This window comes from Odontesthes bonariensis, chromosome 9, assembly GCF_027942865.1.
Source record: "Odontesthes bonariensis isolate fOdoBon6 chromosome 9, fOdoBon6.hap1, whole genome shotgun sequence".
Taxonomy (NCBI): Eukaryota; Metazoa; Chordata; class Actinopteri; order Atheriniformes; family Atherinopsidae; genus Odontesthes; species Odontesthes bonariensis.
The window spans coordinates 35877120-35899236 of record NC_134514.1 but is presented as its reverse complement, the minus strand read 5'-3'; the positions used below and the strand labels follow the sequence as shown (position 1 = coordinate 35899236).

General features: G+C 40.8%; 1 protein-coding gene across 2 annotated transcripts; it reads right to left on the bottom strand.

The window, feature by feature from the left end:
- Nucleotides 1-2099: 2099 nt before the first annotated feature.
- On the bottom strand, nt 2100-21521 carry akap1b (A kinase (PRKA) anchor protein 1b). 2 transcript variants are annotated; one of them, XM_075474163.1, is made up of 11 exons: nt 21404-21521; nt 16657-18233; nt 13043-13167; nt 12509-12635; nt 12200-12327; nt 11920-12097; nt 10568-10718; nt 9510-9577; nt 6973-7046; nt 6816-6881; nt 2100-5614 (listed from the first exon to the last, which is right to left on the bottom strand). In XM_075474163.1, exons 2-11 carry the CDS (start codon nt 18206-18208, stop codon nt 5552-5554), a joined length of 2532 nt encoding a protein of 843 aa, XP_075330278.1. In that variant the 5' UTR covers nt 18209-18233; nt 21404-21521; the 3' UTR covers nt 2100-5551. The 2 variants fall into 2 exon arrangements, with proteins under 2 accessions (XP_075330278.1, XP_075330277.1); XM_075474162.1 differs by lacking the exon at nt 21404-21521 and adding an exon at nt 19318-20418.
- Between the last annotated feature and the right edge of the window lie 596 nt (nt 21522-22117).

Sequence of the window (22117 nt, the reverse complement as noted above, 5' to 3'; positions counted from 1 at the left end):
AAAAAATTTTTGTCTAAGTTTGACATTTGACATGCTAATAACTAAGGCATGTAGAGTAGGGATGGGAATGGATAAGATTTTTACGATTCCAATTCCATTTTCGATTCTGCTTAACGATTCGGTTCTTTATCGGTTCCCTTATCGATTCTCATTTGGAGAAAAAGGACAACAAACCGGTCGATTAGCATCAACTTTGTTTAGTTTAGAAGTAACACGAGTCATGACCTTACAAACTCAACAACGTTGAGGTCCACATTGGTCTATCATGGCCTGGGTAATTCAACTCTTCCCTGCTCTGGTGAAAGGAGAAGCTGGAGGTAGACGTGAACTGGGGGTAGTACCACCAGCCTCTGGCTCTGAGCCAGTCAGGCTCTGTCTCTCATGATTTCATCTAAATGTAATGCCTGAGAAGGCATTCATTTAACCTTAACCGTTACTAACAGCAGGTTTTACAATGAGACAAGTGGTGCTAACATGATAGGCAGTGTTTGTTAGTTAGTTAGTGACCTGCAGTGTTAGCTGAGGACATGCTAACGTTGCTGGGTTCAGATTCACCGACGTTAATCATTCATTCATAGTTATTGCATGTTGGTGGTATTTCCTCCCTTTGGTGAAATATTCAATTTGCAAGTTGCCCTGTTGTCGACTTTTTTAGGGATGTGTAATCAAACTTTCGAGCGTTTGTAGCGCTTGGGCGCCATGTTTACTGTTGACTGCTGGCTGCACTGGACTCGCCACGCCACGCAACGTTGCGTGGTGACGTCATTCGCGCCCACTGGAATCGATAAGGGAATCGTTTGCAAAATCACCAAACGATTCCAAGGAATTGAAACACTGGGAACCGGATCTCAATTCCCATCCCTAATGTAGAGTCTAAACTGTACCTCTGCCAGTCAGTGACTATATCTCTTAGACTTCAGTTTCTTGATGCTGTACTTAGTTTTTCACTCACTATATTTACCTCAGTTAATATATGTTTATATTAATAATAAAATATGTTTCAGTATGTCAAGACATGGGGTATGGAAAGCTGACCGATAAATTATAAACTTGGAGCTTTAACATTATTTCCAATATTGGTCACTTTGTCAGTATACTGTTTGCCTGCTTTACACAAAAGCATATTAGTTGACGTGTCATTAAAGATGCCACTAATGGCCCTGATAAAGCTATTCTAAGGGTGCATGGCATGGTGATTGTTAAAGTGGTTTATCAATAAGACAGGTGAATGCGCATGTTTTCATTTGCATTCAACTAAAATCTCTGCAGGAACACAAGCTAAACTTCTTTAATGACCACAGCAATTTCAATTGACAATAAAGCCGTTTACGCTACCCGAGTGATGGAATGAAGATCACAAACTCACAACAATGGCTGTAATAATTATAAAATGACAAAATCAGTAACTTAAAATATAACAATTACTGTTGAGTGAGACTTGCCAGCATGAAGCAGACAACAGTCCAATGAGCCACCCCCTGCTGTCACTACAATCTTAACCAAGAGGCATACATAGATTATATGCATGTTGTCCTTAAAGTACATGGAGAAATCAAAGATAAATGCTTTGGTTTCTTTTTAGATTGTGGTAGTGTTTTCACCTCTGAATCACAAATAGAGGGCACTTTGAGTACCTGCCCTTTTTGCAGACTCTCATCAGAATAACATGACAGACCTGTGCATCTTATTCAAGCTCGTGAAAAGTGAGACAGCATCATGGATTTCATCCTGCAACTTCATCAACAGGAGAGGGACTGCAGCTACAATCCTGAAACTACAGAAAGCCTGCAATGGAACAGTGATGACTTCACATTTCATTAGAGAAAATGTGGAATAGCCTAATGGTTCTATATTTTTGCTGTAAATTAGACATTTTAGTAAGTGACAGAGTAGCTAAGAAAGAACATAACTGGCATGGTTATAAACTTAAAATACCAAGATTAGGAAGGCTGAAGGATCAATGAGCTCAGAAGACAGCACCATACATTTTCACTGCAATGAATGAGAGCAAGGCAGAAAAATTCAAGCAAACAAGACGATGTGATGAAAAACATTCCCATTTTTCCCACCACTAGTGAAGACACAGGAAGAGCCAAACACACTTTCAATAACTTTTATTTTTTTCCCTAATAGATCTGTACAATCAACAAATCAAACTTAAGATGAGCCTAGCAAAATTGGATCTGTACATGTTAAATGCTTTTGAGCACAGCCGCTTTACACCCATTTAAATAATCATATTACGACTCATCTAGCTACGCAACACTTGACAGTCTCAGCTCAAGAACACTGAGTGACAGAGAGAGGGGAAGCAAGATGAATCAGAAGTAATCATAGCAAAATAATGTTCCCTTTATATGTTTTTTCTGTCCAGTGTTATAGAAAAGTTCAGTCAGGCTGATATCTTATTTACAGAGAAATGAGCAAAGCTCCACTTTGATTCTCACGGTGTTATGGAGGGATTTTATGGGCATGTCATATTCAATCTGGTTGTCAAAAGAAAAAAGGAACAGGAGCAGGTGTGAAACATAAATGGAGGGATGCAAACGTGCCAACAGACATTTATGGCTACTGCTCCAAATCCAGCACCAACATGTGGATACCTCCCTCAACATCTTGTGTACAGTGTGTCTCAAATGTCTTTGAGTCCTATATATCAGTCACAGGTTTTCAAGCACAATTATCCCCTTTTCCTCGATCAGCTGCACGAAGGCAGACAGAAGCACTGAGCTACGTCCAAATGACACATTCCTGAGGTATATTAATAAATGTTGTTTCTTAACAGCATCCTTTCCCAGTGCTTACATCTGTCAAATAGAACTCCTAAAGCCCCGTCCACCCCACTGTCCTTTATTAGTCAAAGCTGCCATATTGCTAGAACAGTGATTTAAACGCCATTGAAGTGACTATAATGATTTTTTTCCGTGTTTTAAGTACATGGATTCCAGGATATTTTGAGTTAGTTGTGTTAAACTGAGAGCCTTTGCCAGGATAAATCAGACATTGCCAAATCATTAGAGTCATCAAAGGGAAGGTCGGACAAATTATGGCTAGCTATAGTCACAGCAACATTCGGATGGAGATTTCAGTGTGAAGCTTCAGTCACTGCTGTTGTGGCAAATGGTGGACGTGTAGTTCTCATGCTCTCCAAATATGGATATGGAAGCTAGATATAGAAAAATCAAGCTCATTCTCTACTTTAGTTCAATTCGTGTCTCATTTCTGCACTGTATACTCACGTGATCTGCCCGACTGTGATTAAAGTTTTTAAACAATCTTTTATCTTCCTGAACTCGTCTCAGACAAGCTTCCGAGATATCTGTCAGACATGTGCATCACATAGCAAGCGGCCTGCTTTTCAGTGACAGACAGGCAAACCACTGCCAGATGCAGCTCGTCAACAGACTTGGTTTCGTTTGTCTGGGTTCACACCGTCCGCTTCCAAATGTGGAAAACTAAACCAGGGTTTTAAAAGAAAAGTGTTAAATGGAGAATGTTACTAGATGCACATGCTGTATAGTACGTGGCTACCTCAGGATCAGCTGACCATTTGGACTGGGACATTTCTCCTAAATTGATTCCATCATTACAGCTCAAACTCACATTAAGTGGCATAAGTATCAAAAGTATGAAATCAACCTTTTGCGGTCCTGTCCTTGCTTCCCATATCTTTCACAACACAACAGTCTGGCAGTTCAGTATTAATGTGCAACATCGGATTTCAGATGATACCAGATGTCAAGAGGAACAGAGATACTCAGGTTAGAATTCACAGAATGGGTCAATAATACTAAAAGACATGTACAATCATTTTCACATTGAAGTCTTTTAAAACAATTTTAGAATCTGTTCAAGTTTTTTCTATTTGATATACTTATTTGCTGGACAACATGCTGTGCTGCCTTAGAAACTGCAAGATGTAACAGTTGCATTTCACATCAGGGCTCTGTTGATGCGGTTTGTAATGTCACCATTTCACAAGACCTCACTCATGAGCCAAACCAGTCAGTTTATCAATGGTGTCATGGTGCCACTCAGTCAGACTCAGTCAGAGGTTACCAGACAGGGCCCCAAAATCCCAAGCAGCATCCTGGGCTAACAGCCACATGCAAATGAACATTAAGCCAAAGATTAATTAGTCTGGGATTAAGTCAAATCTTCAAAAAGATGGACTTCAAATCCACATGATAAGCTTATGGCCCTGATCTCATCAGCATCAGAAAAAAAGGGCTCCTCAGATGGACTAGCTACTACCAGCTGAATGTAGTTCAAAAGTTAACAACAATCTGGAGGTTGTGTAGTGTTTTGCCTCGTCGGTCCAACATATCGTGGGTTCCCTCATTGCTTCGAAGCTTGGCAGACCTCTACCTGCACTTATGACAAAGTGTGTTCATCCCAACTAATATAAAGTCCAATTTCTTTGGAATCACTAATAAACTAGAGGCCATGCATCAGACTTCACGTGTCAAAAGAAGTCAACACAGATGTCGAGCAGCTTCATTTCCCTTCAGAAAGTGAAAATCCACTCCAACTCCGTTCATTAAGTACGAAATAACACTCCCATAATCATATCACGGTTCTCCAGAGCACAAGATTTATGTTGTGCACAAAAACAAAGACAGCTGAGCTTTTAGGACTTTAGCAGACAAAAAACGGAGATCTGGAGGAGCTATAACACAGCCTGAGTGGATGTGTACAATTATATCAGCCATTTAAAACAGAACCTGCCGTTAGGGATTATATGCTGGCACTGAGCAGTTTTCTCAGCTGTGTGCAGCCTTACAGTCAGCTAAATGCAACTTAAACATTGAGATGAACAAGTCTTGCACAACTCTGAGTGTCAGTTAAAAAACTAAGAAAGAAAAGAATTCAGTTCAAGTGCATTTGGTGTGGTACAATACAATTTCAGTCTCTTCTAGTGATGTGTTTAACAGATGGAAAAAAGCAAAGCAAAGGCAAACGGCTCGTTCCTCCGTCTTCACTGGACCACAGCCCAGAGAAGTCCATGTGGAAGCCACAGGATGCTTCACATCGTCACCTCCTCTACCCCACATTCCATCAAAACCACCAGCCTACTCTGAAACGGACCGACCCACAGATGATTACAACCAGCGGGTTCCCAGGTCCGTCCATGTAGCCTGATGATCCACAGTCGGTGTGCAAAGACCCAGAGCAAATATAAAGGTAGAATGGGGGCTAAAAAAATATTTCATGAACCTTTATTTAGTTACAATATAGATTTTTCTTTTAAAAATTACAAGAACCTCTTCCTTTCCTTCTTGATGTACTTTTTTGTGGACAAGAAGAGAGGAAGCTCATCTTATTAGAAGTAGTGTTGTATTCCTGTAGATTTTGCCTGAAAACAAGGTTTAATTTCTGTTCAAATGAATGGTGGAGGGAGGTGAGCACAACTGAAAAAGAAAAACAATCTTCTCAGACCATGTGGTGTGCCTGGTGGGGTCAGGATCCCAAAGATGACCTGGGTCCCAGATTGCTGACAGGAGAGTAAGGGGACGGGGTGGGCATTTGGAACTCAAACCACATCATGAGTTCAAAAACCATCCACCCAAACAGCCATGCCCCTCTCTGCCAGCGTACGGTTCACTGAGACCACCTGCAAGAGGAAGACGAGCATTCAAATGAAGGCTACACCAATACTTTTGCAAACTTTATGTCCCCTCCCACTTAAGCTTCTAATTTTCTCTGAAGCAAATGTAGTATCTATGGTCTACATGGAAACTGAAAGGTTGGTCATTCATTAAACACAATCATCTGCATTAATATTCTCAACTACATGCAACATATGACAAAGAATAAAAGAATAAAGGAGAAGAACACATGGTCTGTCACACTAATGGAACAGTTCTCCTGGCACAGAACATTTAGCAGGATAGCATAATGACTTCTTTCAAATTGAGCCCCTTTTTCCTTCAGAAACTGTGTCATGTTCACCATTTACTCCCAGAGAAAAACCTGGATAATCTAATGCAAATACAACTTTCCAACAGAAAGCCAGATGTGTAGAAATCCCATCGACAGAGCTCATCATGAATACAGATTACTGTTCAGAAGGCAAACTGTTTGAAACAACGTTTATGAACTCAACCTGTGATATTGAAACTGGTTTGCTGGAAAACTTAAAAACATTGATCTGTGTAAATAAACTATCGCCCTGCACTGTAGTCTCTGCAGAAATTCTGAATACACTGTAGGGAGGTTCACACATGTATTGGAAGAGGCGTTTAAAGTGAAACAATGATGTGGCCCTGTAATGGCTCTTTATAGAACCTACTTAGAGCTGGCTTCATCACCAGCCCTGAACCATTACTGGATCTGCTTGGGTTGGAGAGAAGTTTATGCACTTATCTAATCAGAACTGAACAGTTTCCTGATTTATGGAAATAAAATTAGAGCAAGGTGGAATCTGGCTAAAATCCCTCCAACAAAGAGGGATGAGAGCAAAGAACTCTTTAAAATAGCCTGTACTGAACCTTTAGTATCAAGTGTACCAATTCCAGGTTGTCCATAATGTCAGCTAAACATGTTATGTACTGTACTGAACCTACCGATTTGTCAGGCTATTAAAGTCTAAACTCTCACCTGCACCAAGTTGGAATATCCGTTACTTATAAGACCTTGTGTAACAGAATCTGGACCTAATTGGAGGACACCTACCTATCATCATTCACACTACAATGAAAACCATCTCATTCATGTCATTGTGATCAATGTGGGCCTCTAGAATTCCTCTTGGGCTAATTCACTCTCAAGATTACAGAAAAGTCACTTAAACCTGGTGAATCTATACATCATACCTCATCTCCGACCATGTTCCACAGGTGGACCAGCGGGAGGCCGGTGTTGTTATCATAGTTTGAGACCTTCGTAGAAAGACAAACACAAACAGCCAGTGAGCTAAAAATGATTGCATCCCCCTGATGAGGTTCAGTGGAAGAAGGCCTCCGTGCTTACTTGTGCTAGCAAAGCCACACCCCTGGTCATTTCCTCAAATGCTGATGTTGCATCTGTTGAGAAACGATCCTCCCCTGATAAACGACATTTAAAAGGATCAATTAAAGCAACACTGCGGAGAAAAGTAAACCTATTACGGGATAGAGAAAAATCATACGAATCAGTGAAAAGTGTGTTAATGTTACATGACAGGGTGTTTCAAAAGAATACATCAACTAGAAAACTTAGTAAACCAAAGTAAAGAAAAATAGCTCTACAGTGACAATATTTCCAGAATATATTTCACCTGCATTTATTCCCACCATTTAAATATTTTAGCTGTTCATTATGAGCGATTAGGGGAGAATTACTTAAACCAAGTTGACATTTGCTTGTATACAGTTTGAGTTAAAAAAAAATAAAATAATAATTCAAACACCATGAGAGGGGAGTTCAGGTGTGTGCTTCGTTTCTGACAGTTTTCCAGTAAAACTGCATTAACCCTTCCAGAAGATGTTTCTCCTTCCTCAACACAACAAAAACAGCATCACACTGAAATAAGAGGAGACTGCTCCTGTGCCACATTCTGTGAGGTCTTTTGCCGATCAATTGTTCTGCCCGTAATTTATTCTAACAGCTGAATAGCAAAACAAGTCAACTCAAAGTCTGTGTCTGCAGCTAAAGATCTAACCTCCACAAAAAGGATGTGCCCTGATGTTTCTGTGGATGGAATCTACAGCCCTCTACAGAAGATTCCATTTGGTTACACAGGATTCGGACACATCTCTTATGCAATTGGCACTGTATAGAGCATCTTCTTTTTTGGCCATGTGGTGGGCTTATAAGACATGCTCACATTCACCTGCTTAAAATATCGCCATGTAAACAGCTCCACCTTCCTTGACAGAATCTGAGTGTGTTGTGTGAACACAGCTGTTTTGGTTTACTGTGATAGAAATTCTACCCACCTATATTTTGGCAGTTACAAATAAATGTTTAAGCAAGTTCTTTTTTTCCCAGAGTAACACTGCATGTGCACACGGTAAATGCAGAAATGCACATGGTCCCACTACTTTGGGCTGTTTCGGAGCAGGTTGGGCGAATGTACAATGAAGCAGTTTATTGTGGGGAAGTTTTAGGGCAATACTTCAGGGCCAATGGCAGCAGTAGTGAAGTACAGACGGTTTTAGCTCAGAGCTTTATGACTGAGGCCACAAGCATGTGCTGACTTTAAGATAGCTCCAGCTCCCAGTGGCCCGACTGCAGTTCATGTTACTGCAGTTGGACGTGGCGTTGCATAGTTCATCAATAGATCAGGACTTTGGAAAGGACTTCCTTCCCATGGTGTTCGATCTTTTTCAATCTGTCATTTCTGTGTACAAGCCATTGTTAACTTGGTTCAAGTAACTGGCTCTTTCTCATCATGCTGAACAGCTGAATATCTATAAATTAGGGCTGGGCAAGGATTAAAATTTTTAATCTAATTAATTACATGATTTCCCTGATTAATCACATTTGTACGCAAAATCCAAAAAGGAATTCAAAAGTAATGTATAGCCTTTAGCATTTAGTTTTATTTTAAATGTGCTGCCATATGAATGAAAGTGCCATAACATTTGCTGTGCAAACACACTTTTAACATCAGCATCTTTCTGTAGTTTTTATGTAGAAGCCTCGCTCCACTGTCTGTTTCCTTGAATGACTTGCTGCAATCAGTTGTGTGTTTTGCCTTTAAGTGATATTTTAGACTGGAACTACTACGCTGAGAAGACAATTCAACTTGGCTGTAAATGCAGGAGTTTTAAAAAAAAAATTATTTTGAAATGCGTGCTTTTATGTTGAAACAAGTAAAACAGGAAGTAGCGCCGGTTAGCTCTGTGAGCTTCACACCATGTTATCTGCTAGTTTATTTTTATTTTATTACTCCATGCTTTGTGGTGTTTGCTGTAACTGTGTGAATGTGATGAATTCAACAGAGTTTTACAATAATAAAACCTGCGTTAATGCGCGATAAAATATTTATTGCTTTAAATAATTAACAAGTTAACGCGCCCAGCCCTACTATAAATCAATCAATACTCAATGAGTTGTTTAGTATTTCATCACTGTAAGCATTAGCTTTGTGGCTGGCATGAGTGACAACAGAATTAGCTAAACTGATTTGGTAGTGTGTGCTGAGCCAATGAGCTCTTTGCTGGATTACTGAGCTGAAAAAATGGCAAGAAAAAGAAATGTAGGTGATGCGTATCCTTCAGAGTGGAGGCACTGAAGGGGATACGACCCCACTGAAATCTGACAAAAATTACACTGAAAAGGGAAAAAAAAAATGTCCTGAGCTTGAAAGCACAATCCAAAAAGCCAAAAAAAAACAAAACATAACATTGATTTAGTTGTTAAAGACATTTTACTGTGGTATTACAAACACCAACTCAAAAATCTAATGTCCTCGACAGGAACTGACACCAAGTTGACAAGATTCACTCTGCATAGACCAACTGGTATATTGTCTAAACCCTTTTAAAAAGGCTAAAGAAAAACGCATGTGAACAATGCTGTACCTGGAAGTGGGGCAATGTTGTCCAGCAATACTTCAGCACCTTGAAATGGTAGTGTCACAAAATCAGACCTGGAAAATATAAAGAAATCATCTGTTAGACATTAAAGATGGGCGTACACTGCAGCTCATACAGGGAACAACATCACATACTCTGTAGTTAGTCTCTACATTTGATTCTCATCAGTCGTTTTTAAATCAGCATCAGAGCTAATAGTTCACAGATGAACTCTTTCTTTGAGCCTGATGGGGGGAGTAGAGGAAAGTGATGGTGTTACCGTGCAACAGGTACATGGTAGGTAAACAAGTGTGGGATAGACTTTTCTCATCCACTTCTAATAGAAAACTGACACTTCAGGGTCTAAATGCTCCATCTGTGTCAGAATGTAAGTTCTTTAAATGAATGAAACATTACGTTTACAAATGGCACCACAATGATCTCTTCCTCCTTCCCTGCTCGCATCACTGGTCACACAATGACACATTTCACTAAGAAGCAGTTGATGGAACCTTGATAGAATGAAACTTAGAGCACATGAAGCCCACGTCCACAGCCAGCGGCTACAATTAACACTGGCCAAACGCAGTAGCACCTGTACTGTTTTCTGTACTGTCAGAAACCAAAACGCAGCTTTTTAAATCGATCCAGCTCTTGGTTTATGCAACAATGGGCAGGACACAATATTCAAGAAGAAACCAGAGGAAAAGTAAATGTCTGGTAAACTTGTAGCACTGAAACAAAGTTTTACAATAAAAACTCACTTTTCTTCATTTATTCCCATGAGGATGGAACAAAAGTGATACCACGTTTAACCTTCTATGGCACAATCAAAGTGTGGTTAGTAATGTTAGCTCTGCAGTATGAGCTTAATTAGTTTGTCATCATATTTACAATTTCTGTTCATTAAGACAAACTAAAAGATGAAGGGACAGAAAAGTTTCAGGGGTGTTACTATGGGTTACCAGTCTGTCTTGTGAAGTTAATGAGTTCAGAAAACTCACAGAAACACAGCAGACATTTTCTCATCGGTCCACTGAATGTGTGGGACATCTAACACTCGCCTGATTTGCCGCAATGAGTCGATCTTAACTCTGTCGTAGCCTCCATAGTCGACGTATCTAATCTCCACCTCATTGGTTTCTTTATAAAAGGTGATGACCTGAGCTCTCCACCAGGCTCCTTCCACTGCTGGAGCTGCGCAGATGACACCAACTGGAAGAAAATAACAAGAGAGACAAGCCTCTTCATCACACAGAACAAGCTGGAACTGGCCCTTTGAGCAGCGCAAGGGAACAGCTGATGTTAACAATATTATGACATTACAACAGTAAAGTATATTAGTCACACAGGTCAAATTTCACTTTTTCATTTAAAGTACAGATTGCAGGAAAGGAACTGGGGGGGGTATGTACTTTGTGCAGTGATTGCACAAAATAAACATCTCACACAGGTCTGCCAGCTTCTACATCCCAGCTGGGATTCCATCAAATGTCTGGATACATTATCATCTTTTCAAAAATGGGCACTTTCGATTCTCGAATATGTTGCTTTGGACTATCTGACGTGTAAATTACACAGCAAAGATGATGTTTTTTTGTAAAACATGGGAACCCTTTTTGTCATATATTGGTTTGAATATCTCTACCATTCTTGCAGAAGGGTTTGTATCATAGCTGAGAATGTTCTGCCTCGTAAATGACACCCTACCATTTAATTGATATGTTTTTGTTTCCGTGTACCTTTCTTTGATCATGTGAATGTATCATGCATGGCAGTGTACACTTGGTTTATTTTGCTTGCTTATCTTATTTATATGGGATGACTCCTGAATCTCTCGCCTGTATAAATTTAAATCTGAATTTGGATGTGGGCCAAATGTGTGTATGTTTGTTTTTGTCGTGTGTATTTCCGTTTTGTCTTTTGAAAATTTAATAAAACATATATAAAATAAAAAATGTGCACTTTCTACTTACAGCTACATCAATGAGGTCTTGTCTTTTCAAACTCAACAATGCACTAACTTTTTGCTGTGATTGACAAAAAAACAAACAAACAAAAAAAAATTTTTTTTTTTAACTTCATCACAACAGCAAAAACCTTACCGTCACATGTACTGTAAACAGTTGTTTTAGAGAATTGTGTTACTCATTTCTGTACTTTTTGGCATCCCTTGTGAGGAGTAACCATGCTAAGTTTGACGGTTCCCATGTGGAAACAGCTTACTGAGTTTTCCAAAGCTGCACATCCTGCCCACTAAAGAAGGCTCCTTTGATCATTTCTAATGTTTATAGAGTGGACTTTGTCTTCCCTGTCTAACATGTGAAACTTACCCATGTTGAGGTGTCAGAGTCACTGAGAAAATGTGGTTTTCTAAATCAAAAATGGAAATGAATGATTTTCCAACGAAAGTTACCTTCAGCGGGTGAGGGCAGAGCAGGGGTGCCTGGCTGGGAGTAGCACAGGAACATCTGCTGGTCCAGACTTCGCAGAGCGTGGTAGGTGGGGTGGGTGTGCTGCTGCACAAAAATGTGACCGGCCGATACAATGTTCACCACAATCACCTCAACCGTTACACCACTGGGGAGCAGGAGCTGAGAAGACAAAGGACGCCAGAGGATGTTTAAGTCGAGTGTTTAACAGTGTTTCCATGAGTCAGTCTTCTTCCCGGAGGCTTCAGTGGGAGTTATACTTACCCAGGAAGTCATGGGAAGTGATGGCAAGGTGAGTGGCGGGGGTGGAGGTGCATATAGATTGGTCAAGTCCAGGTCTTTAAACTTCTTGCCAATAAGTGACAGGGCTTTATCAACCTGCTGCTGTGCACCTGGAGACAGATCAAAACACAAGTCCCAGGTTCACCAGTTGAGTGGAGATCGACAGGAGAATGAAAGCAGAGTTTAACTGGGATTTTTCTGAAAGTAACAACATCAATCAGTTTCCTATAAAAATATTCCTATAAAAAAAAAAATATATAGGCATATTTCAACAAGCGCATCCATACGAACCCTCTATGTGACAGATCTGGAACTCCTGTGTATAAGGCAGAGTGGAAATGTAGATCTTTGCACCAGAGTTCTGCTTCAGAAAACTCACGTATCTCCCCTGCTTCCCAATCAGCCGCCCTACAAGGTGCTGGAACAGGGAGGCAGGGGAATCAGTCAACACAGAAGCTCATTTAAACATTTCCAAAGCATACAATGGAGACTTTTCTAAGAATAAAGACAAAATGGACAGAACAACAGACCAATCCTAAGAATTGAGAATGGTTTTATGCATTCTTTCATGCCAACATGTAAAAAAGAAAATATCAAAGGTTTTTACTTAAAACGGCACTTGCATCAGGTTTGCAGCGTCATTATTTATCAACAACAAAAGATGCCGAAATGTCTCTCAAGTAGCCCTTGGTTAAGCGCATACGTTAGATTTGCATTCTGGCAGTGAAATGACTTCCGAGGTGTTTTGCAGAGTAAAGGAGTGCTGAGACCATAGCAGAAAAATAAAGTGTGATGATAACCTTCATGTCATTTGTCATGACTCACCTTTGGCACCTCAATCTCCCAAATGATGAGTTCTGAGCTTGAGGAGACAGCACTGCTGCTTTGGCTCTCCACAGCACCCATAGTGCAGCCGCTGTCAACCGAATCCATACTGTTCACATCAGAACCTGGACACAGACACAGACACACACACACACACACACACACGGACACACACCATCATTCACACAAACAAGAATCACTCCACCATTTAGCAATGTTTTGCCTTTTTGGGGGGGGCTGGAGCCTGGCATCAAGTACTGATAAATAAATGATTTGGTCATAAAAAGACAATTTAAAAGAAAATACTTCGATTCGGTTTTATTTAAAAGAGTAAAGTTTGACTTTACAAGAGAAAAAAAACAAAACATTAAGTTAAACTATTTAGGGAAATAAATAAATCTCCTGATGTCAATCTCTTCCTTTAAAATCAAACTTGAGTTTGGCATTTCTGTAGGATAAACTGCGTTAATCACCAAAACATTTATCAGCAACGATATCAAAATAAAATCAATATGATGCATGTCGATGCAAAGTTATTTGTTTGGCACTTCAGTCCCTTCCCAATGAGATGCACACATATTGTGTCATTTCATCTAACATATAGTTTGTGACTGAGTACTGTGGCTATAACAACCAGCACAGTTTTAATATCCCACTGATATCACTGACACACTGTCTGCAAAATGCAGCCAAGTGGTCACAGTCTGGACTTCTTACAACTGGAACAACAATATTAAAGATGTCATATAATGGAAAACAAATCCCATTTTCCTGTTCCTGGGATCATATATTAGGGTGCCTGAGGTCTCCAGCAAGTGAAAAATTTATTTCTTTTAGTGCCACTTTGTTTTAAATTGCCCCATTTAATGAGCTAATCTGATTTTCATTTCAAATTCACGTCACTCCTGAAGTTCACTCTCCCTCCTCTGCGAGGCCCGATTAATCCGAGCCCTGCCCACTCGCATCCGACCTGGAGGACAAATGAAGTCCTACTTTGCATGGAAATATTCTGCTGTCAGCTGTACTGAGGAGCATGCATCTTCCAGCCCAGTGTAAAAACTATATTTAAGAGTTGGTAAAAGACTGTATGTGCAGCAACCACCTGTCACAGAATTGTTTTAACAACTATGTCCAGTTCAATGCTGGATGAAGAAATTTAGCCACAAAGAGGGATCAGTTCCATCTCTCAGAGCCTGAGCATCTGACCAGGGAAATGGAAGTATCTGAGAAATAACTTTATTTTTTATTTATTCATCTAATGACTTAGGTAATGATGATGATGTACACCAGCGTCTAAGGAGTTATTGCTGTTCCTTCTGAAAGATGAACATTACACATTACTTTGTTAGCTGAAGCTTTCTAACTGAACGGTTCCGTTCTGTAACTCATCAACCTGTGCAACAAGTGCAATTGTTTAATGAGGTTAATATATACTAAATGTTTAAACGCAGTAATTAACGGTACACATGCATCTCCCAGCATTGCTGCTAACTTACAGCTACACAGCTAACCCATTTCCCTCTGGGATCAATAAAGTAACCATTTACAGTATATCAATATATACAACCAGTGTTTTTGGTACGACTGAAGGAATACCTTAATTATATTTGTGTTCACTGCATTAAATTTCACACAGGATGCCCAGGTTTTTATAACATGTAAGGTACATGTGCAACATATCGTATGATATAAACTGGTGCCAGTTACAGCCAGCATGACCGTGCGTCCTTAGCCAACGTATGAATACATAAACTAACATTCCATTTCATGCACTTCTTGCTGTGAGAGCATCTCCAGCAGAAAATGTCCTGCTGTGAAGTCAACAGCTACAGTGGAAAAAGTCCCGCACGTTATTCTAAAAGTGGCCAGCTTTTACGCATTAAAGCAGCCCACATAAACAAATACAAACAAGCTTCTGACATCAGGAAAAAAAATCATTACAGACCAAATGCTGTTCTATGTTGTTTTTTTTTTTTTTTTTACAGAAAATTAAGAAAGGGTGTGCTTAACTTTTGCATTTACGTGCAGCACCCCCAAGATTGAAGAGCATCTCAATTTTCACAGCATCTTTTATCAATTCTATCATCTATATTATACACCAATATTAACCATATTAAGTCACAACAGATATATAAACTAAATTCTACTAAAGACAGCTGTTTATGGTGGCTGAGGGAGGTGAACACCCAAACTTTTGCCAGTTTAAAGACACAAAGTTGGCTATTTAACAAGTTGTGTCCTGGAGGAGGAGGAAGGGAATTTGACATGCAAGATGCACTTGTGAAGAGTGTCTGTATGTAGAACTTAAAAATATAATTTTACTTGTACGGGAGCATAACTCACTCTTGGCCAAAATCAAGATAACATTTTGAAATGAACGTTTGTGGCAAGCTACAACCATCTGTAGCCAGATACAGATTGACTGTCAAGCTGCAGTTAAATAGCTGAACATCCTTGCTACTGAGGCAGAACATTTGGCTAACTATGGCTAGTTACTTACCTAACATTATATGAGACAGGAGAATTGCAAAGACATACTGATTTCCTGCTAAATGAAAACGCTTACTTTAAGACTATAATCACATTCAGCTTGCATCCCTTTTATACTTTAGCTTAGGTAATCAAACGTTGTGTACATCTGATCAAAAAGTTTGGCCTGCTGGCTCTCTGGAGTTTCCACTGCATTTATGTTTTGTATAGATAATGCAGGAATGTGTGTGTTAGTGTAAAGTTAACACATGAGTCAACACACTTCCTCTCTCTCTCCCCCTTATGTGTGAATCAACAGATATCAGGATCCCACTAAAATCAGAACCTAGTGACCCCACCTCCCAAGAACTCGTTGAACTACAGGTTTGGGCTCACTTAGGTGGAAGCATTCATTTTCATTTCATTAAGAAGTGTTCTTTCGAGGCTTATGTTATTATGTTCCGAGTTTTTAAGGGATTGCATTAATTTTAAATGCATCTAGAGGAATTCAACTATCAATATAATTATTTTCTTAATCTTACTTAACATACATGTTTACAAATGTTCCAAATTTTCTACATGTTGATTAAAAATAGCAAAGATTGTGTTTAATGTTTTTTTTTTTTTAAATGTTTTCATTTTTAATCCAACTACATCAAAATATTTTAGACATTTTATTGCAATACCACCATAATGTGATAGTTTTGCTTAAGGTTATCATATGCCACAATCTCATTCAGGTCCAGATTAATCTGAGCCATTTGTAATGGACAGAGGCTAGCATGTGTTAGCCTACAGGCTGTAATTTCTTATCAGTGTTTAAGAACTGACATGTTTAGAAAATCTGTGATAGATTTTCTTCCACAGATTTTTGTTAACATACGTGGCCAGACTGATAACAATCAGGAAACCAAGAAATGTGTTTTTTCTAACATTTGAAAGCTAAGTGATAAAATTCTGGAGCCGAATGTCCAGACCCTCTAATAACCTACCGAGTTCACTCGTTTATGCAATGCATATAAGACCTTAACCATTGACACAATGACCGATATATTACCAAACTTTGGAAAGTCACAAGTACAGTTATGCTATGCCCAGAAACGCATCTTGGACCAATAGCCAGAACAAACAGATTTATGCCTCACCTCCAGACTGGTCTGTGTCCATCTCACAAGTTCCGTGAGCTCCGTTCCTCAGGCCGATCCCATTAAGTCTCTTTATCTCACACACAGCATCCACTGAGTTTTCTTCAGCTGCTTCTGAGGTGGTCTCAACCAGTGAGTGAGGCTGTGTGGCCTCCTTCTCTGACAAGTCTGTAACCTGGATAACATCCGTTTGGTTTTCAAACGTGCTGCTCTGTAAGTCCTCGTTGCTGATGCCGTCTTCAGAGTGGCAGGTGCTGCAGGCTGAATCCTCAGCCAGTGTCGCCGCCTCGTCACCTTTGAGTTTAATGTTTAACGCTGGAGTTGCTTGATGTGTTGGTGTAGGCCAGGTGTCACCCTGTACATCCTTTGTATGATGAACCCCATCACTGGCCTTAACAGTCTCCACAACCGGAGCCAAGGGGCAACCGTTTGGCACTCCTTGCACTTCCTTCTCGGTTGCTTCTCGACCCTCACTGCCTCCTTTAGATGGAAGTGTCAGATGACAGTGCTGTTGTATTACTGTGAGGGGCTCCTCTTGTGAGCACAGCTTGATGCTGGCCGTTGGTGTGTTGCTACTGGAGCTTAGCTGGCTATTGTCTGTGACCTCGCAGCTGGTGACACCGAGGACTTCCTGGGTGGCTGCCGAGATTACCTCCGTTATGAGTCCAGCTGCCAGAAGCTCCAGGTCCTGCTCCTCTGTAGTGCTCTTCTCTAAGTGAGTGTCCTCTGGGGTCAGTAATGTGGTGGTGGAAACCTGGACCGTGGAGCTGAGGGCGGGGTGAGTAGGTGTACTAGTTAGAATGTGTTGGTGGAAATCTTGAGCCAAAGGGGGGGTCTCCAGAGAATCAGCCTCTGATGGGACGACCCTCTGCAACTTGGGTGGGGTGAGTACACAAACACTCTCATCTTGTGTACTTACAGGGCTGTGATGCGTTGCAACTTCCCCCTCTGGCTCTGGTCTCTCTGAATCAGAAAGCTGTGCTTTTGTGGGAGAGCAGCTTGTGAGTTTGGTAGCCTGGCAAGACAGGACGTCCTCCTCTACAGAGGCTTCTGGAGCAGCTGTTGAATCTTTTAGGGTTACTCCGGCAGGTGATGAGTCTCTTTCTGGGGCTTTATGGTCTTTCGATGATCCCTTTGAGATATCTTCGTCATCAAGTGACAGCAGAGTAGAGTATGATGGTTTATTCACTTCCTCTGGTCTTAATCTGCCATGCTGAGGGGCAGCTTCTTCACAACTTTGTTCCAGTGAAGCTGCTGGTTCATCGTCCAGGCTATGGATCTGAGAAATAATTTCCTGTTCTGTTCTCTGGCTGGTGACCTGTGGAGGTCTATGGATGGGGCTGTCTGGTTCATGTGGGGGTGTGCCTTTCTCAACCAAACCGTTGCTGCCCTCTGTTTGAGATGTTTTGAGGCTCACAGCAGTCGGAGGGCCCTCTGAGCTGTCATGGCTTACGAGCCTTTCTTTCTTCCGTGATGTGTACCACCACCAGCCAATCAACACGAGAACTCCAGGCAGTGTGTAGGGCACAACAGAGCGAAACCTCAACGGCATTTCTTCAAGACACCAGCAGCCACGCCTGAAATTTACAAAGACACAAACGGAGATTCGTGTTAGCTGGCAGACAACACTGAACAGGATTTAAAGCCAGAGTTAGAAGCCTGACCTGGTAACTGGTAGGATATGTAAATGATAACTGTGATGGTTCCACCAACAAAAGAACACAAGAGTACAGCAAGTCAGGGAGTATAAATATCACGGCAGTGAAGATGTAATCTTGTCTGCTGTCTTAGAAAGAAAATTTGCTTCTTCGACACAAATAAAACACTCCATGACACAATTTTACTGGGCCAATAATACATGACTGAGGGATGATTTTTTACAAAATTTTAAAATCTAAAAGAAAAAAAAACATTAAAAAAATATATATACTAAATTTAAATCATTTTACACCCCCACCCCAAAAAAAAAAAAATAGTACTATGACATTGCTTTTGTGTTCATTTCATCCTGACAACTACACCGATGGTACAATGGTTGCCCAGCTCTGTTCATTTTCATATCTTTAAAACTCAAACGCATTCTCACACACTGTGACAGCGTCAGTTTGCATTGGAATCCATCAAGTTAATGAAGTGATGTGAGTTTCTGTACTGAAGGTACAATAATACATGTCAATGTGTTTGCAAAGCAAAATATCAAAACAAGTAATGGAGCAGAATGTGCTGCCCTCTCCATGAAGCAGCTTCACAGGTTAAATGAGCATTACATTAAAACAGCTAAGATATCACATCTGTCATAATAGCGGTTGTATTCATCCAAGTTCCTTTATGGTCCATTCAGACGAAAAAGGACTGGAAGTCGGCTGACAAAAAGTTGTTTCAAAAAAATTTGTGGGTACTAGATGTTTGGTTCTTCCATTAGACTTCAATGTCCATCACTGAATGGAAATATGTTGATTCAAAAGAAAGAAACATGAACAACGCTGGATTCAATCTTATGATCCTTTAAATGAAAAACGGTTGCAGGAAAGTTACTTTGTGGCCGTGCTGTGAGCAAAAATCAAGCTTTGTTTTGAGTGATTAAAACATATGCCACAACTTCTGTGAAGAACAAAGAAACTCAATGAAAAAAAAAAATAAATAAAAAAATCAAAGGAAAACCTGGAAGGAATCTCTCCGTGGATAGATTCTGTATACATTTCCTCCTCAATGTGGATATTACAAAAACCACAGGAAGACGTGCTGTCATTAATTCGGATCAATGTCCACCTCCAGCAGAAGGAAACATGAAATGGTGGCGCACAACACATTAACCTTGAACAAGGGTAGAGTATAAGTTGGAACCAGGGCTCACGGCTCAGCTTGCCGTTCATTGGTGATTCTCTTGACCTCAAAGTCCGCTTTCACACCGTGACATTGGTGCTCCACTGAGGAGGGGCTGGGCTCCATTTACACGTTACACAGTTGACAACGTGCGGAGCCCCGGTGATCTAAACACTGCACGGCGGAGGGAGAAGGCTGTCCCAACTGCACCAACACTTACTTTGCCTTCTTTTTCCATTCCGCCGCATCGACTCAACACTACATGTACACACAACGATACATTTGTATAGTTTTCTGCCCGTTTCCGTGAATAACCGGAGTGCACCGTCCAGTTTCAGACACCTTACAGCCACTCATGACACACGGATACTACACTGCTACAAGCTACTTTACGTGCCGGCTACTGTCACGCGTGTTCTCAATATTTAGCTGTCAGAGAAAGTAGGTCCACGAATGCATTAAACTTTCAACCACACGACGAAAAGTTGCCACCCGACTCTCCGGTATATCTACCCCCAGACAAGAGATAATACTAACTCGCAGAAGCCGAATTAGCTGCTATCAGACTCCAGCGGCTAGCTAGGTGCTCATAATACCCACAACGGGACGGCACGGCTCCAAATAATCCTGCTAGCGCTGTCTCGTGCCCGGACTATCTCCTTACCAGCCAGACAGGAAAATGTCACGAGCGATCATTCACACAGCAGCTGATGTAACCTTTCAATTAAGGGTAGAAATACCACGATGAGGATGAGCATTTAGATGAGTTGGTTGTGTGAGTGTCACTTGAGACTCGTCAGAATAACTTTATGCACCGACATAAAGATGCTGTTGCAAAACTGAATTACGCATCATCGCCAGAGGACACACTCGGGTAGTAGATAGAGTCAACGAGGGAAACGAGCACGAGTACGTGCCGCTTGGCCTCTGTCGTCTCATACCTAATTTATCCGAATGCACGACAGATCGAAAAGAAATATCTTGGAGGTGTAAGAAAGTGTGTAGTCTAAAGCCAGCGATGTGGAAAAGCATCATGAAGAATATTTTTGTATGATCTGTTCTATGCTTCGTTTGTGTCGTGTTAGTCCCAGACGTGGTTATGACTTAACGCCAACTCTGCTGGAAACACAGCATGGTTAGTCAGGAGGCCTCCGTGCAGGGTCCACAGTGTGGAGTTAGCTCGCTGGCCCAGCACAGCTCCTCAAACACAACCACATTAATGAAGAATAAAACCATTTTCATCGTTTGACAGCTTGTCATTCCCTCCGCTAATAACCATTATGGTAGGTTACATAATTGTAACTTAAGAATTTTTTACTTCCCTGGACATCGGGTTAGACCCTAATATTTAGGTAATGGCTCAACCAGCTTCAAACAAGTGAAATCCACCGCGGGGAGCACGTGTGTGTCTGACGCAGGGTTAAAGGACGTTTTCTGCTCCTGCTCCCATGTGGGCCTCAGACCTTCACGCTAGCTTGCTAGCCGGCCAAGCGAACATGACAACAGACTGCATTCAGCTGGTGACGGCGACCAGACATTTGGTATTATTACAAGATATTCATACCGTCCACATTTTGCCAAGTTGTTAGCATATGTACAGGCCACAGAATAAAGGCAGCATATGCAGTAACTTAAGTTACACAACAGGGACAAAGGCTAGCTGCTCTTCTGACTACAAGCAAAATGTGGAGGCTAGTTGTTCAATGACATGGGACCGCTGCACTCAGTGAGCGGCACGCCGCTCAACGGACAGCTTGCAAAGATGCGTGGAAACGCCAAAGAATGGTTATTTTCACAATACGTTGGTGCTGTATTGCTGTGATTGGATTTCAAACAAGTCGAGCTGTATCTACAGAAAGCACAAAGCTTACAGGCTAACACCATCACAGCAGTACTTCCATGCATTGCTCTCCTCTTTACTCACAGTATTCCAAGTTCTTCAAAGCCGCCACGATGAGAGCTATACTGATAGTAGATGATTTTCTAATGTATCAATATACAGAGGCAAGCTCTCCCCCCCACGTGTTGACCGACCAGCACCAATCTTTAAAAAAAAAAAAAAAAAAACATAGACTAACAGCTGGTTAAATCTCGCGATGTTCACGCATATACTTCTCGTTTCAAGCGAGAACGCAGTCCAGGCACTTGCTCCCACAGACATATGTCTATGCTTGCTCCTGTCTTGAATCTCTTACACTTAACCTTGTAGCACCCAAGCATATGAATAATCATTGAAAAAAATGTTGGCCCTTCTTGCATCTTTTTGGGTGGGAATAAACCAATATTTTTGGAATTGGGCCATTTTTGATCATTTTAGGCAATGTTGCATATTTGCAACTGTGGGCTTTCCTGATTAATTTTGTTCACAAAACCAAGTCATTCTCTGCAGATCGTTTGGCAAAAAATGTATAGTGAAAGTTCACCAGTAACTGCTGCTACCACAATAAAATGTATATGATAGACCTTTATTGAACATTCTTAATACAAAGTGCGGAACGCAACCATCATAAACTTTCCATTCAACAACAAATCAAACAGATTTCACAGATATTTGTTGTGAAAAAGTGAAGCACGTATAAAATGCAAAAAAATGTAATGTAAATAAAAATGTGCACATGAAGCTAATAAAAAATGCAAA